This window comes from Hemicordylus capensis, chromosome 1 (genome assembly GCF_027244095.1).
Source record: "Hemicordylus capensis ecotype Gifberg chromosome 1, rHemCap1.1.pri, whole genome shotgun sequence".
Lineage (NCBI taxonomy): Eukaryota > Metazoa > Chordata > Lepidosauria > Squamata > Cordylidae > Hemicordylus > Hemicordylus capensis.
Genome location: NC_069657.1, coordinates 20,974,677 through 20,991,226, shown reverse-complemented (window position 1 = coordinate 20,991,226; position 16,550 = coordinate 20,974,677). Strand labels below are relative to the sequence as shown.

Below are 16,550 nucleotides of genomic sequence, written 5' to 3'. Positions count from 1 at the left end.
TGAAAATAAAACGGCTAACATTCTAATGCCCTTATACAAAACTATGGTGTGACCACATTTGGAGTACTGCGTACAATTCTGGTCACCACATCTTAAAAAGGACATTGTTGAACTGGAGAAGGTACAGAAGAGGGCAACTAAGATGATCAGGGGCCTAGAGCACCTTTCTTCTGAGGCAAGACTACAACACCTGGGGCTTTTTAGTTTAGAAAAAAGACGACTGCGGGGAGACATGATAGAGGTCTATAAAATCATGCATGGTGTGGAGAAAGTGGAGAGAGAGAAATTCTTTTCCCTCTCACGCAACACTAGAACCAGGGGTCACTCCATGAAATTGATTGCCAGGAGGTCTAGGACCAACAAACGGAAGTACTTTTTCACACAACGCGTGATCCACTTGTGGAACTCTCTGCCACAGGATGTGGTGACAGCCAACAACCTGGATGGCTTTAAGAGGGGTTTGGATGACTTCATGGAGGAGAGGTCTATCAATGGCTACTAGTCGGAGGGCTGTGGGCCACTTCCACCCTCAAAGGCAGGATGCCTCTGAGTACTAGTTGCAGGGGAGTAATGGCAAGAGAGAGGGCATGCCCTCAACTCCTGTCTGTGGCTTCCAGAAGCATCTGGTGGGCCACTGTGGTAAACAGGATGCTGGACTAGATGGGCCTTGGGCCTGATCCAGCAGGGCTGTTCTTATGTTCTTAAGCTAACTCCTTCTTCTTCGACGTGGTCTCTGTGCTTTACACGAATTGGCTTTGCACCCATTCATGCAAGAGCACAGATGACCACTAGAAGAACCCAAGTTACAGGTAAGCAACCTGTCGTTCCCTTAGCTCTAGGTAGCAGGATGGGAGAGAGCTTACACTGACACGCCTCCCCACTCCCTTTTCCTTACGTCTGCTGGGCAGACAAAGGTTCTAGCTGCTCCTATGTGCCCTCACCTTCTGAGATAAGGCAACTGGCAAGCCTCAACCCCATCCTTGAGGAGAAGGCAAAAGCTGTTTAAATGGCCCAGACTGCTCCTTCCTTTGAGGAGATATCACTCCCCGCCCGCCTGCCCCCCCATGCCTATCTGACCACAGCAGCAGGCCCCTCCTCCTTGGTTGATCTAAGGCTAAGCAATGGGTGGGCAGACTGCGCTGGACCAAATCAGCCCATCTTTGGGGCTCTGGGGTACCAGACACTGCCTTTCCTCCCCTAACAGGTGGCTGGTGGGTGGCCACATGGTCTGCAGGAGAAGAGCTGGCTCATGGGGTCATGGTGCTTCATAGCTCAGAGGTAGAGCATCTGATCAGCATGCGGAAAGTTCCAGATTCAGTCTCTGACATCTCCAGGTAGAGTTGGGAAGGACTCCTGCCTGAAGCCCTGGAAAGCTGCTGCCAGTCACACTAGACAATACTAAGCTCAATGGACCAATAGTCTGATTCAGTAGATGGCAGCTTCCTGTGTTCCTACTCTAACCTGAATTGGTTCTCAGGGTATTTTTTTTTTTTTGCTATGAACAATCTTTCCACTACTAGAATTTAAAATCTCCCCCTTGTGCTATAATACTCCTGACAATTTGAAGCTTAGGAGTACAAATCTGGGAGAAAAGTATTATTGGCATAGATTTCAAATGTGCTATATATATTTGTTTCTGTGGTGAAGGGAAGAGCAAGTACAGGAGAAAATGGAAAGTCCTTTGTGCAAGACATGTTTACTTGCTTTCAGTTACTCAGCTTAAAATAAGACCTGACCTTTACTAGTATTTTTGTTACTGTTGTGCTAATACAAATCCTGTCCTTGCAGCAAATTATGAAGGACAGATGGATCAATGCAGGGCATGAGGATGACGAACTTAAACCTTTTGTTGAACCAGAGTTAGACATCTCGGACCAGAAGAGAATAGGCAAGTACTGGAAAACACTGGCAGGACATACTTTCTAGTGCCTATTTGTGTGCATTGTGGTGTGAAGTTTTATTGCTTGCTTTAATGTTCAAATTAATATAGACTGGAGATGAGTCTTAGCCAAAACATTGTTTTTCATAGCAAGATGTTAAGTTCTATTATTAAACAATTATGCTGTATTCCTATGAACTATATATTAGTAAGTATATAACATAATTGTAATCAAACTTTCATATTTCAGACATTATGGTTGGAATGGGATATTCTCAAGAAGAAATACAGGAATCCCTTAGTAAAATGAAATATGATGAAATAACTGCTACATATTTGCTACTGGGGAGGAAATCATCAGAGGTGTGTGCTAACATTAAATGTTGTTGCCTTGAATTGAAATATTCAGGATGCTTGCAACCGTATTGCCTCTAATCACAGTGCAGCATGTATAATCATTTTTTAACTGTTCTTCTGTAAAAGTTCTTCAATTTACCACTGGGCTGTCTTTAATAGCTCCAGGTTTATAATCTGTGTTCAGGAGTTCCTAAGATCTAATTGGACAAGAACTTCTCACTCACCTCTATACTTGATGTGAGTAGGAGAGTCTTGAACTTCTTGTGATATAAATATGGGATCTCCCAATCAGTGACCTGTACGTGGAGAGAGGGAGCTACAAGAGCCACCCACTGAATATGGGGTGTATTGTACTTGTATCTTGCTGTTACATGGGGCTTCCTGTCGGCTGCCATCTAAGAGGACTGATCAGATCCACAAATTCTTAGCTTCAGCAGTGTTGTAGCCTCGCCACTGTTCCCTTCCCTGCTGATACCTTAGGATTGTGAGTGTGGTCTGCATGCTTTAGCTATCAGACAGGCAAAGGCAATGAGTCTGGTAATTTCCCCCCTTCCAGCTTTATCTTGATTAGCAAAATCCAAAGCAGCCCAAACCTTGTATAGCTCAACTATCCTAAAATAATGGACAGTGTTAGGAAAGCATCTGTGATTATTTCAAGCCTTCTCAGTTTGACCTCTTGCTTGCCTAGGATTGGAGTGAGTTGGTTGCCTCAGGGTAACCATTAAAATAAACAACATCTTAGTTAACACTGCTTGTAAACTTGTGCAAGAGAAATGACACATGCTCAATAATGGCACATTTATATTACTACAGCTCATTGGAATTGGCCACACATCATGTAAATGAATAGTGTGCAGGGCTTGCAGGATTTTATGCTGTAGTGAATATTCTACAGGGTGAAGTACTCTGACAAATCATTGCACCTGCTGTTTAGAACATCCTCCTAATGATCAAGTTAGAGAAATATATCCTCCTTTTTATTGCTTTTGCAACACTGCATGCTTTGATTTGCTCCTGATTAGAGCAAATTTGTATTGAAACCCCATATTTTAAGGCTCTTTATCTTTGTTTTCTCAGTGAGCCAGTAATCTGGAAAAAAATCACTCACTCTAGGCATCTTCATTATATTTTAAAGCCTTAGGACATATGTAACAAATCCTGTGGTACATGGCACATCCTGTGAGAGTTCTGACAGCACTCGGGGAGAGGGAGGGGTAGAGGCTGAGGGAGAGCATGGAGCGGGAGGCTGAGGAGTGGATGGAGGGGCAGCTCCTGCCAAGAAGGAGCAGGAGGGACGAAGAAAGATAAGCGGCATCACTCACTCACTCAGCTCCAACCGCTGGCCTCTTGACGCTTCACCGAGTCTCCTCGCAAGGAGGACGGCCAAGCCGAGGCTTCTCATCCAGTCTGCACGGATGGCCCTCAGTACTCCCTGCCCCGGCTTGGCCATCCTCCTCGTGAGGAGACACAGCAGGGTGTCAGAAGCCAGTGGTTGGAGCTGAGGGAGTGAGTGCTGGTTGCGTGAGCCTGAGAGAGTGGGGGAGTGGAGGGGTGGCTGTGAGTGGAAGTGGGGGAGTAGGGGTGGCAGCAATTAGGGTTGCTGAAAGTGGTGGTGGGGAGGAGGGGTGGCTGGGAGTGGGAGAGTAGAGGGGGTGGCTGCAAGTGGTGGTGGGCAGGAGAGGAGTGGCTGGGAGTGGGGGGAGGGGTGGCTGAAGGTGGTGGGGAGGAGTGGGGTGGGTGTGAGTGGAGGAGAGGGGTGGCTAAGAGTAGGGTGGCTGTGAGAGGGGAGATGGGGGGGTGGCTACAAGTATGGGAGGGCAGGGGGTGGGTGAGAGTAGGGTAGCTGACACTGATCAATAAAGCAGGGGCTGTGGCTGGACTGTAGGGAAAGCAATAAAGTCCGAGTGCGCAGATGCTCTGCACAGGGCCAGCTAGTATAAAGAGAAGCTTTCAGCTGAGTAACTGTGATCTGTATATCCCAGTGCTTTTTCAACAGTGGTGTTGAAAAGCAGTATATAAATAATGGTGGTAGTAGTACTAGCCAACCCTGACTGCATCCTCACTTCAGGGTTTTAAGGAGAGGAATTTCCCATCTGGGTTTCTTAAGATTCTTTTAAAGCTGCAAATTTATCCTGGGGCAGTCTAAGTGAAAAGTTTGCAAAGCTCATGTGAAATGTTACAATTGCGAGCCTACCTCAGACTTCAAGGACTGGGAATGACCAGTTGCTTCATGTTGTAAAGGAGTCTGAAAGAATCTGGCAAGCGGCTTTATATTCTCAATATTGATTCTGCTGTGCTCCAATCTTTCTCTTTCACTTCATGCAGTGCATAATTTTCTCTGCACACTAAGCTTCCCATTGAGTTCCATAGTACAAAAGAGTGTCATTTCTATCACTGAAATGTTAAATAATAGAAACTGTTCATCATTGTGCTTTGCCCTCTGGACGTTCAAGAAGTATTAGACCAATCTTCCATTATTAACCTTTCTACACTCAGAGCCTCTGTTCTGGATATTCTAATTTGTATCCTGTCTGCAAACTTATGTTTAGCTGGATGCCAGTGACTCAAGCTCCAGCAGCAACCTTTCACTTGCTAAAGTCAGGCCAAGTAGTGATCTCAACAACAGCACTGGACAATCTCCACACCATAAAGTGCAAAGAAGTATATCTTCCAGCCAGAAGCAGAGACGGTACAGTGACCATGGTGAGTGTCCCTTTCTCCTTCTCATTGCCTCAGAACCTATGTTGCAGGAAGTTAGCAGTGTGGCTATATTTTTTAATCTCAGCCTCTAAAAGTAGAAGAAAATAGTGGTTGAAGATTGAGTTTACATGTCCTAATCAATGGTTGGGGCAGTTAGGTGGAATTCTTTTTTCCTGGGAGTGTACACTTCTGACAGGCATGTCTTTCAAACCCACCAGAGTCCAGTTTGTGAGCCTTCTGCCCAATATTTTCCACCCAACTTCAAATGTAGGTTACAGCTAGGTGGAGTTTATTCAAGAAGTCCTAAGAACCAGTCTTTGGCGGGTTTGGCTAATATATCATTCATTCATTCCCCAGGAACCAGATTTCCTAGCCATTCTCTGAACCCATCCATAATTTTTTAATTTTATTTATTTATTTTATTTAAAATATTTATATACCGCCCAAAACTTTTGTTTCTGGGCGGTTTACAATTAAAATCATTTAAAACATTTAAAATCCAGTATTAAAAATTTTAAAACTATAAATCTAATTAAAAACCTGGGTGAATAAATGTGTCTTCAGTGCCTTTTTAAAAGTTGCCAGAGATGGGGAGGCTCTTATTTCAACAGGGTGTGCATTCCAAAGCCCAGGAGCAGCAACGGAGAAGGCTCCTTCCCAGGTAGGGATGTGCACGGAACCATGGAGGCACGGTCCGGCACCCGGGGGTGTCTCGCTTTAAGGGCGGGGGGGTAGTACTTACCCCTCCCACCGTTTTCCCCCCTCCGGCGTTCCACTTTGGAGCAAAGTTTTTGGGGCGGCAGCGTTCCTCCCTGCCGCCCCTGCCCCCGTCGTTGCGTGCGCACGTGACGTGTGCGGCATGTGTGCACGGCAGCAGACACGCGAGCACCGCAATGGGCGCATGCGCGGAAGTAACTTCCGCTTTTCCAGGCAACGACAGGGGCAGGGGCGGCAGGGAGGAAAGCTGCTGCCCCAAAAACTTTGCTCCAAAGTGGAGCGCTGGAGGGGGGAAAGCGGCGGGAGGGATAAGGACTACCGCCCACTGCCCTTAAAGCGACACACACACACACCCCACCGGACCGGCCCAATTCTGAACCAGTTCAGAGGCCTCCAACATGGCCTCCGGACCGGTTCCGTGCACATCCCTATTCCCAGGTAGCCGCCAGACGAATTGGCAGCAACCACAGACAAACTTCTCCAGATGATCTTAGCAGGCGGTGGGGCTTATGGCGAAGAAGACGTTCTCTTTAATACCCAGGGCCTAAGCTGTTTAGGGCTCAGGTAATCTCAGATGTTCTTGCCGAGTAAATCCTAGAATGAGACAATAGCTTGCCATAACTTTTGGTAGAAATGCCACATCGGTGTAAACGCTGCACTAAGGAAAAAAGGCTAAAAAATTGCAGAAAGCTACAGAAACGCCGCATCTGCATAAACGCCACAGAGGGAGACATCATGCTTTTTAAAATTGTGTTGAACACTTAAAATGTTACTACCGTACAGCTAAGTTTAAAATTTTACTACAGCTAAGTATTGTAACCCATATCCTCGTCAGTTTTAACACAATGAAAGGAAATGAATACAATAAAAGGAAATTAAGACAAAAAAGCTGAACAATTTTTAAAAATTTAACACATCACATTTCAGAAGTAATTTCCCATTACACTTCATAAGAAACCTTCTTTTATTCATTTAAGCACATCACATTATAAACTCCAAATTGCACTTCAAAAGAAACATTGGTTGCCTCCCCCATCACATTCCAAAAATTATAAATTTCATATTGCACTTCAAAGGAAACATTGGTTGGTTCCCACCCCCCCCTCCCCATCACATTCCAAAAATTATAAACTTCATATTGCACTTCAAAGAAAACCTTCAAAGTCCAAATTATCACTCTCTGAAATAAAAAGATTTAACAAGGTCTTATCTAATTTTCCAGGATAGTCTGCATCCTCAATATTTTCATCCTCTTATGAAAAGTCAGCTGCTTCGCTTTCAGCATTTTCAGATTGTATAATTCCAACTTCTGTGGAAGCAGAAATCACTAAAGTTGTTCTAATAGCTTTCCATGCTTCCAAAATCCATTTTAGGACCTCACCGTAGGTTGCTTTGTGTATTTTCCTGCCCTTTGTGAATGTATGCAGGCCTTTCCTCATCCAGTTTTCCCAACGCTTTCACATTTCACATTTAAATGCCTTGTTCACGGATAAGTCTAAGGGCTGCAATACTTTTGGCCAAGCCATGAGGAATTACATCTAGCGTAGCTGATATCTTTTTGCATTCATTTTTAACTGAATTCAATAAGTGTGCATGCATCGAGTCCATTCTTAAAATGCCACATGGTTGGAAAAAAGCTCCTTTTCTTTTCCGCCAAATTTGATTAAGTCATTCTAATATGTCTTCGCACATCCACACTTTCTCATTAGCAGGAATAACAGCATCCAAAGGAAAATTACCTTTTGGGATAGATTTCCATTTTAAAATTAGCATTGGTTTTAGTTTGTCGCCGTTTGTGGCGCAGGCTAATATGCACGTGAAAGAGGTCTTCTCATTTCCGGTTGTCGCTATGGAAACTGTTTTTTCTCCTGTTTCATTCACAGTCCTATTCGGGGGACAGTCAAACGTCAGTGGAGCTTCATTCATATTTATTATTTGATTGCACATATTTTCCCCGCTCAATAGCTTTTGCAACAAACTTTAAAAACACTGATTTGCCCCCCCACACACACACACCAGTCCTTCGGCAGCTGCTGTCTCGTTTTAGTGTGCACAGATACATTCTTTCACCTCATAAATCTATAGCACCAAGATTGGCTACCTTTAAAGGCAGTTTATTCCCATTTGTTCTGCCATTAATTTTGCTTGTAGGATGATTTTCACAGTAGAGACTGGCAGTCCTTTTTCTCTCTGCCCTTTAATCCACTCAAGGTTATTCTCCAAATCAGGCCAGGCTGCAACACCACTTCTCCTTGCATATTTTGATTTCGGCATACTTGCCAGGTCATTTTTTTCTGATTTGCACCTGTGATTGCAGTTTTCATCCAATTCAAATACACAGGCTACAGCTCTCTTTCTGATCTGTTCTGCTCTTAACACAGCTGTCAGCTTGATACTAGCAGTGTAGCTCTTATGCTGTTTGGACACCATCCCCCACCCCACGAAAACACTGCCAGAAATCCCACCCGGAAATCTCGCGTAAATATCCCATCGGTGGGAGCACTTTTTCAGCTTGCACCCAAATTCTCATGTAAATGCTGAATGCTAAATTCTCACATAAATGCTGCACGTAAACACCACAGGTGGCGAAAAACAACTTACTCACCACAGCATTTCTTCCGAAAAGTACGGTGCATGTGATGTATTCTGAGAAACATTGGGGTCAGAACTGGTTGGAATATGCATCTCCCTCCTACATACACAAGGCAGGGTGATAGGCAAAGGCTTCCAAGGCTGCTGCTTCAATAACATAATGGGAGAGGACTGCAAATGCTCACCCAGATGATGCCTGGTTTTACTTCAGAATTTTCTCCTGCTAAGAAAGACTTATGAAAGCTTCTGCCTTGCACATGTATCTTGTTAGAACTATTGATTACTAGATAATTTTTTTTTCCTATTCCTAAATTTTTAGGGAATTGCATGCCTCAGGCTTTTCCAGGCCTGCTGTTGACCAAACTTGAATACTTTAAAACAACAATAACATATTGTATTAATAATTCTCAAAAAATGGAGAGCTCTGAAGAGTTCTAGTATTCTCTAATTCTCACTTCCTTTTGGGGGGTCCCAATAAAACACAACTCCCATCCCATCTCCCAGGTTCTGGTCTTGGATTCTGATGGTGATGCTAAGCAAGGAACTTTATTTTTTCTGAAGAGTTTTCCTTCCAACAAAAGGAACCTTCCTCATTTTGCCCTATTCTGCTAGCTAATTTTAATCTACACTTTATTATCTTTACATATTATCTATTATCTATTACATGTTATCTTTACATAGAAGTTTCTCTTAGCATGGCAGGTACTTATCATTAAGAAGTTTAATATTAGCCAGTTAGAAAGGCTAATTTTAATTTCTTGTTATGTCAAGAAAACTTGGCTTATATCTCATCTCAGTAGCAAATATGCTACTTTACACTGATCTCAAAATTACCAAAACCATTATATGTGCGCCTAGGGGGACTTGACGTATTTTGTAAATCTAACTAATGAAAAATTGGAGATATAGGATATCCAAAATGAAATTGTACAAGTAGATCCCAACTATGCGGAATCAAAAAGTTTTCTTTAGACCCTTGTTTTTTTAAACATTGTTTTGTGTTAGCAAAGATTAATATTTATATCACGTAGCACTGTTGGTTTGGCTAATGAATTGCCTTACCTTGATCAGTTAAATCATGTGTGCTTATGTTGCCAGTACTTCCCCTGGCATTCATGATTGTCTGAGGAAGATTTAATAAGAAGCAAGATTTCTTAGAAAAAGCACAAAAGTCTCTCTCTTCATCCTACTCTGTGTGTGTGTGTGTAGCTTTTGTTTTCTTTTTGACACTATTAGGTCAGCTTGTGTTTAAAAGAACTTGGGGAACTGTGTGTGCACCAGTATTTCTTTGCATTTCCTCTCTCCTGAGGGGCTGTCATCTCTTCCACAAAGACTACTAGTTATGCAGAACAACAACACAAAGGCTTCTTGCCTTGTATGACCTAGTGAAAGTGATCATCTTCTGATCTGAATGCACTGCAAGGCTTAATCCCAACCTGAGAAAGGTCAGCTTTTGCTCATCCAGTCTCTTCAGATCATCCGGAATGGTATGAAGTGGTTGAAGAAAAGTCAAGCTTCATTTTAAAAAGATAAATGGCATGAACTATTAAATATACAATCAGATTTAAACTACAATACCACTAAATATAGAAGTTTCTCATCTTCTAAAATTACAGTCTAAAAGCCAGGTGAAAGTGAAAAGTCTTCAGATATTTAAAAACAAACAAAGAAGCTTGGTATAGCTTTATTTATTAGAAACATTTAATATTCCACCCACTCCAAAGACTCCGGGTGGTGCACAAAAACATGCAAAACAAGACAACTTTAAAAATTACATTCTAAATTAAAAACTAAACTAACAAAAAAAAGGAAAAAACAATAGGTAAAGTATAGGGCAAAAGCCTGGCGAAAAAGAAAAGTCTTCAATAGAGATTTAAAAATCAGTAAGGAAGGGGCTAAATGAATCTGAAGGGGAAGAGAGTTCCAAAGAAGTGGGGCAGCAACCGAAAAGGCCTTTTCATGGGTCCTAGCACCCCGAACCTCTTGGAAATCAGGGACCGACAAAAGGGCCATCTGAGATCTAACTGGACAGGATGTAACTGGATGGGTGAGGCGGGTCTGTAGGTAGACGGGTGCCAAACCCTGCAAGGCTTTGAAGGTCAAAACCAGGACCTTAAATTGAACGCGGAAGTGAATAGGCAACCAGTGCAATGACAGCAGGAGAGGTGTTACCTTGTCATATTTTCTGGCACCCATGAGTAGATGAGCCGCTGCATTCTGGACCCGTTGTAGCTTCCCGATTGTTCTCAAGGTAACCCTAGATAGAGAGCATTACAATAATCTAAGCGGGAGATGACAAGGGCATGGGTCATTGTCATTAATGCCTGCCGATCAAGGTAAGGGCATAATTGGCGAATCAGATGAAGCTGGGCAAAAGCACTTCTGGCCGCAGCCTCCACCTGCTGTTCAAGCAGGAGGCGCGAATCCAAAAGGACCCCCAAATCACGAACAAGCTCCTCTTGGGGCAGCACCACCCCATCTAAAACAAGGTTCACATCCAGCTGTTGGCTGGTACGGGGGCTGAGTAAAAGTAGTTCAATCTTAGTGGGATTCAGTCTGAGCTTGTTTTGATTCATCCAGACCTTAACACCTTCCAGGCATTGGGTAAGCACAGAAACAGCATCCCCAGAATGGTCTGGGATGGCAATATAAGCTGAGTATCATCAGCATATTGATGAAATCTCACTCCATACTGGGAAATGACTTGACCCAGTGGCTTCATATAGATGCTAAAGAGGACAGGAGCAAGAACTGAATCCTGGGGAACTCCATAAAGGAGTGGCCATGGGTCAGAACATCTGTCCTCAATGCATACCGACTGGATGCTAAGGTAAGAACGGCCCCGATACCCAACCCACGCAGGCGGTCGAGAAGGATAGCATGATCGATAGTGTCAAAAGCTGCTGAGAGATCTAAAAGGACCAAGAGAGGGACACTACCCTCGTCAAGGTCCCAAAGAAGGTCATCTACCAGAGCGACCAGTGCTGTCTCTGTACTATGCCAAGGCCTGAAACCCGATTGATAAGAATTAAGATAACTAGTTTCTTCCAAGATCCTTTCAAGCCGGGCACATAAAACCTTCTCCAACATCTTCACTAAAAAAGGGAGGTTGGAGATCAGTCTATAGTTGTCAAGGACCTCAGGGTCCAGGGAGGGTTTCTTCAAGTGAGGGTGAACTATTGCCTCTTTAAGGGCTGCTGGCATGAAACCCTCATGTAACGAGGGATTAACCAACTCCCGTAGCCAAGAATTAACATTCCCACCGGCTATTCTAACAAGCCAGGAGGGACAAGGTTCCAAGCAACATGTTGCCTCACCCATACCCAAAAGAATTGTATCCGTATCCTCGACCAATTCAAAGGTGTCCCATGTAACATCACAAGGCAGAATCTCCTCTATCTGATCGGATCCTGTAGAAGTAGAGTCCAACTCTAGCCGAAGGCATGTGACTATCAGCAAAGAATCGAGCAAATTGATCACAGTGGCCAGACTGAACATCTACCGGATCCACTCTCCTAAGAACGGAGCGGGTAATCCGGAATAAGGCCTCTGGACAAGAGTCATCTGATTTGATAAGAGCAGAGAAATAGTGAGATTTTGCCGCTCTTATCGTCCTAGAATATTCCCGAATATGAGCAAGTAATCGCATTCGGTCATCTTCGGCACCAGTTTTCCTCCAATGACGTACCAAGCGTCTTTTGGTCTGCTTCATCTCCCTAAGCTCCTCAGAGAACCAAGGGAGCCGGGATCCACAAACGCTTGGGAGTGATTTCATCTAACACGTTTGTGGCCTCAAGATTCCAAGAGCTGCGTCGGAGAACTGCCCACCAGATTACAAGGAGTGTTCCCAAAAGCCTCCTGAAATCAGACAGGATCTATAAGGCTCCTGGGGCAGACCATCCGTGTTGACATGCTGTCCCGGTGGAGACAGAGGGCCTCCACAATCTGCATATTAACCAGAAAATGATCGGACCATGGCAGGCAAGAGATGACAATGTCTCCCATGACCAGATCCGCCTGCCATTGCCCCGAGAGATAAACCAAGTCCAAGGTATGTCCACCCACATGAGTCGGGCACAAAATGATCTAAGATAAGCCCATGGTAGCCATAGAGCTCATGAACTCCCAGACCATCGAACCCCATCAGGAGCCGGAAGATTGAAATCCCCCAGAACCTTAAGTCTAGGGGTCGTAATCACAGACCTGACACCAAATGAAGGAGCTCGGAAAGGGCAACAGATGGACAACGAGGAGGTAGATAAACCAGGAGAAGCCCAAGTTTGTCACGTCGACCCAGACATACAGAAAGACATTCACACCCCGTCACCTGTGAGGTAGGGCCCCTGATCAACATAAGATCTTCTTTAAAAATCACCGCAACACCACCACCCCAACTATGACCTCGGGGATGATGAAACACAGAGAGCCCAGGTGGACACATCTCAGTGAGGGGAACACCCCCATCCGGATCTAACCAGGTCTCAGTGATACAAGCCAAATCTGCCTGTTTATCTAAAAGGAGATCAAAAATGGAAGAAGATTTATTACCTACTATCTCCCTGTGGGGGGGAGAGTTCCAAAAAGCATCAACTCTGGTACCTGCCAAGCATATTCCAGATAGAGACAGACCAGAGAGCAGGTCCTCCAAGGTTGATCTGAGGGCCCAAGCAGGTTTATAGTGTTCGTTCATGACCTTGAAAAGAAAGGATAGCATCTGCGTGGACACCTGTATGCTTAAAGCTGTCAAAAATAGTAGAACTGTTTAAAATATTGATCAAGACTATTATATTTTCTCACCCAAGAACCTGGGGGTTAGCCATTATTTTGCAAATGGAAGGTGGTAGGTGCAGGGACTTAAAGAGGTGTGGGCTTTCTAGCAAGAAATTGCCGTTTCTCAGGAAGCATACTGCATTTATTGCCCTTTTGCTTTCCGTTTGTGCAAGAACCCAACTTTTTTTTAGTGGCTGACCAAGCCTGCGAGCTCTTTTCCTTGGATGAAGTGCCTCTAATCTTTCCTCCACTCACAGACAAATTTCTCATCAGCTGAAAACACATGACCTGCCGCTCTGTTCCCTTATGATTGATTGATTTGATTTGATTTTGATTTGATTTGTATACCGCCCTTCCCAAAATGGCTCAGGGTGGTTTACAGCATGATAAAAACAATTAAAACAAGTTAACAATTAAAATCAAATACATTTAACACATTTTATAACTGAGAGCTTAAACTCTGCAGTGTACAATTTGCATTTACCCTCTTTTTTCCCCTTTCTTTTCTTTTTTCTTTTCTTTTCTTTTCTTTCTTTCTTTCTTTTTTTTTTTGCCCCTGGGAAGTGCTTCCCTGCACTAGATAATTTTTAGAGAATCCCTGGATCACAGGTGCAGTGAAGCAGTTGGAATGCTCTCTCGCTCCTCTTCCTTCTATAGGAAGCAGCAGACACCATCACACCAGTCGCCTTCTCCACAAGCAGCTAATATGGGGAGTAGAATTTTTAGAGGATCCCTGGAGGCAGCTGAAATGCTCTCTCGCCCTTTGCCACCAAGTTCATCAAAGTTAAAAACTGGGGGATCATCTTAGGTTCAGGGTCCTCTTCCTTTATATTTTTAAGGGAAGTCATCTTAAATTCTGGGTCATCTTTGATTTGGGTAAATGTGGTATTATTATTTCTATCCCAGTTTAATTTCACAAATATGTTAACATAGTATAGGCATTGTTGGAAGTGTAGACTGTAGATGAGACACTGGGATTAAAAAAGCTGTAACTGAAGATGATTAAAAGGAAGAAGGAAGCACAATTTTGTCAGAGAAGACAAATACATTCTTGCAGGAAATGCATAAAGTACATACTGCTTCACGGGATTAATATTAAGCAAAATATTTGCAAATTAATGGACTAGCCATTTGTATAGAACATGGTTAGCCTTCTAACTTGGACTCTTAAACTCTGATGGTAGATTCTGTTAAAGGAACCATATCTTGTACAAAGGTAACTTTAGTTTGCATAAATTAGGGGTGTGCAGAACGTTCCAAGGTTGGAATGTTCCAACTTGAAATTGGCCTTTTTGAGCATTCAGAGGTTGGAACAGAATGCCCATTGAAAAAGGGTCCTGTTCCAAGCTTGGAACAGAAAAATGGAACATCCCGACCCCAGTTAGAATGCCATTTTGGACTGGAATGGTCTAGTGGGACGGGAGTCGTTCTGTCAGAGCAACTGACTCACCTGGTTGTTCTAACTCATATCACACATTTTGTGCACACCCCTAGTTTGCATACATAGGCCAAATTAGGATGCACATGGATTTTATTCTTTGCAAGTGGTTAATCCTTTATAGAAGGAGAACTGATAGCAGGAGAAGGTCTCAACAAAGTAGTAAACTCTGTTCTTAATAGGCTAACTAAAAGAAGAACTCAACTAAATTCTGTATCTAGTAGATTTCTAAGGGTATTGAAACCTCCATGGCAACTATGGGCTTGCTGCAATTAATCTCGGCTCCGACTCACATTGGCGGCCACACATGGGATCTTGTCTTTGCCTCGGAGCAGTGGTGACGTGATCTGAGGATGGGAGATATAGTCGTCTCACCCTTGCCATGGTCAGATCACTTCCTGGTATGTCTGCATATCACTGTGGCTCCTGTACTTAACAGAGGCGATGGACCCATTTTATTGTTCTGCCCCAGGTGCTTAATGGATCTGGATGGATTCCAGAGGGCACTTGGGGAATTTTCCAGCAATTTTGTGGGCAGCTTTCCAGCGTGACATGTTGAGGCTTGGAACATCGAGGCCATGAGGGCACTGGCTGAGATTGCTCCTAAGCGGCCTTTTAAAGTCTGTGGGTCTCATGACCCTTGGTTTTCAGAGGAGCTAAGGGGCATGAAACAGGTCAAAAGACACCTAGAGTGATGCTGGAGGGAAACTTGGAGCGAAGACGATTGAGCACGGTTGCATTCCTATATCCAGGAGTATACTGTGTCAGTGAGAGTGGCAAAGTCTGCTTATTTCTCCGCTCTCATTGCATCAATGGAATCCCGTCCAGCAGCATTATTTTGGATCATCCATAATCTTTTGGGGAAACAGGAGAAGGAAGACCTTCCGAAAGGCCGCTGTGACGTTTTTGCCAAATTCTTTGCCGATAACGTCGCTTGTCTCTGCTCTTATTTGGATTCTGATTGTCATTGAGATGACAGAGGTAATGTGATGTCATTTGGGATACGTTTGAGCTTATGGAGGCTGATGTGGATAGGGCTCATCTTGTTTGTTTGATCATTACCCCTCCTGGTTAATTTGTTCGGCCAGGGTGTGTGAGGTACTGGGTCCAGGAGCTAGTGAATTCATCACTCGGGAAGTGGATTTCTTTGACCCTTTTCAGTCAGGGTTTAGGCCATGGCACAGCATGGACACTGCATTGGTTGCTCTGGTGGATGACCTCTATCGGAGCCTCGATGAGGGGAGCGTGCCTCTCTTGGTTCTGTTAGATCTCTCAGTGGCTTTTGATACCATTGACCATGGTATCCTTCTGGATCATCTGTGGGGGTTGGGAATCAGGGGGCATAGTGTTGTGCTGGTTCCATTCCTACCTTAGTGGATGGTTTCCAACAGTTTGCTTTGGAGGTGAGTGCTGTAACCCATGGCCTCTCGCAGAGTGCCGCAGAGCTCAGTCCTCACTTTTTAACATCTATATGAAGCCACTGGGTGAGGTCATCCGTGTTTGGGGTGAGGTATCATCAGTATGTTGATGATACCCAATTGTACATCACCATCCCGGGCCGATCCGGGGATGCCGTGAATGTGTTGACCCAGTGTCTGGAGGCTATAAGGGTTTGGATGGGCCAAAACAAGCTCAAGCTTAATCTCTACAAGACAGAGTTGCTCTTGTTCAGTTCTCGATCTGGCCAGGTTCCGGTTTCAAGTGTTTCCCTTGATGGGGTTGTGCTCCCATTGAAAGAGCAGGCTCGCGATTAGGGTGTTACCCTGGACTTACAGCTCCTACTAGAACAGCATGTGGAAGCCATGGCCAGGGGAGCCTTTGCCTAGTTTTGTCTGCTGCGCCAACTTCAGCCTTACCTCGACCGGCAGGACCTGGCAACCATAACTCGTGCCCTCGTCACTTCTACGTTGGACTACTGCAACCTGGGGTTGCCTTTGAAGACTATTCGGAAGCTTCGCCTGGCCCAAAATGCTGCAGCCCGGCTGCTTACGGGCATCAGAAAATATGATCATGTTTCACCTTTGCTGAGCTCGCTGCATTGGCTGCCAGTTCGCTTCTGGGTCCAATTCAAGGTTCTGGTTATCGCCTATAAAGGTG

General features: G+C 44.3%; 1 protein-coding gene across 6 annotated transcripts in view; it reads left to right on the top strand.

Annotated features, from left to right (window-relative positions):
- MARK3 (microtubule affinity regulating kinase 3) overlaps positions 1–16,550 on the top strand; it is a 123,680-nt gene that overhangs the window by 68,523 nt on the left and 38,607 nt on the right. For all 6 annotated transcript variants that reach the window (XM_053254326.1, XM_053254343.1, XM_053254316.1 and 3 more), the window contains 3 exons: positions 1,789–1,888; positions 2,130–2,242; positions 4,786–4,939. In XM_053254326.1, the coding sequence (XP_053110301.1) occupies positions 1,789–1,888; positions 2,130–2,242; positions 4,786–4,939 (367 nt within the window). The remainder of the gene's footprint in view (positions 1–1,788; positions 1,889–2,129; positions 2,243–4,785; positions 4,940–16,550) is intronic.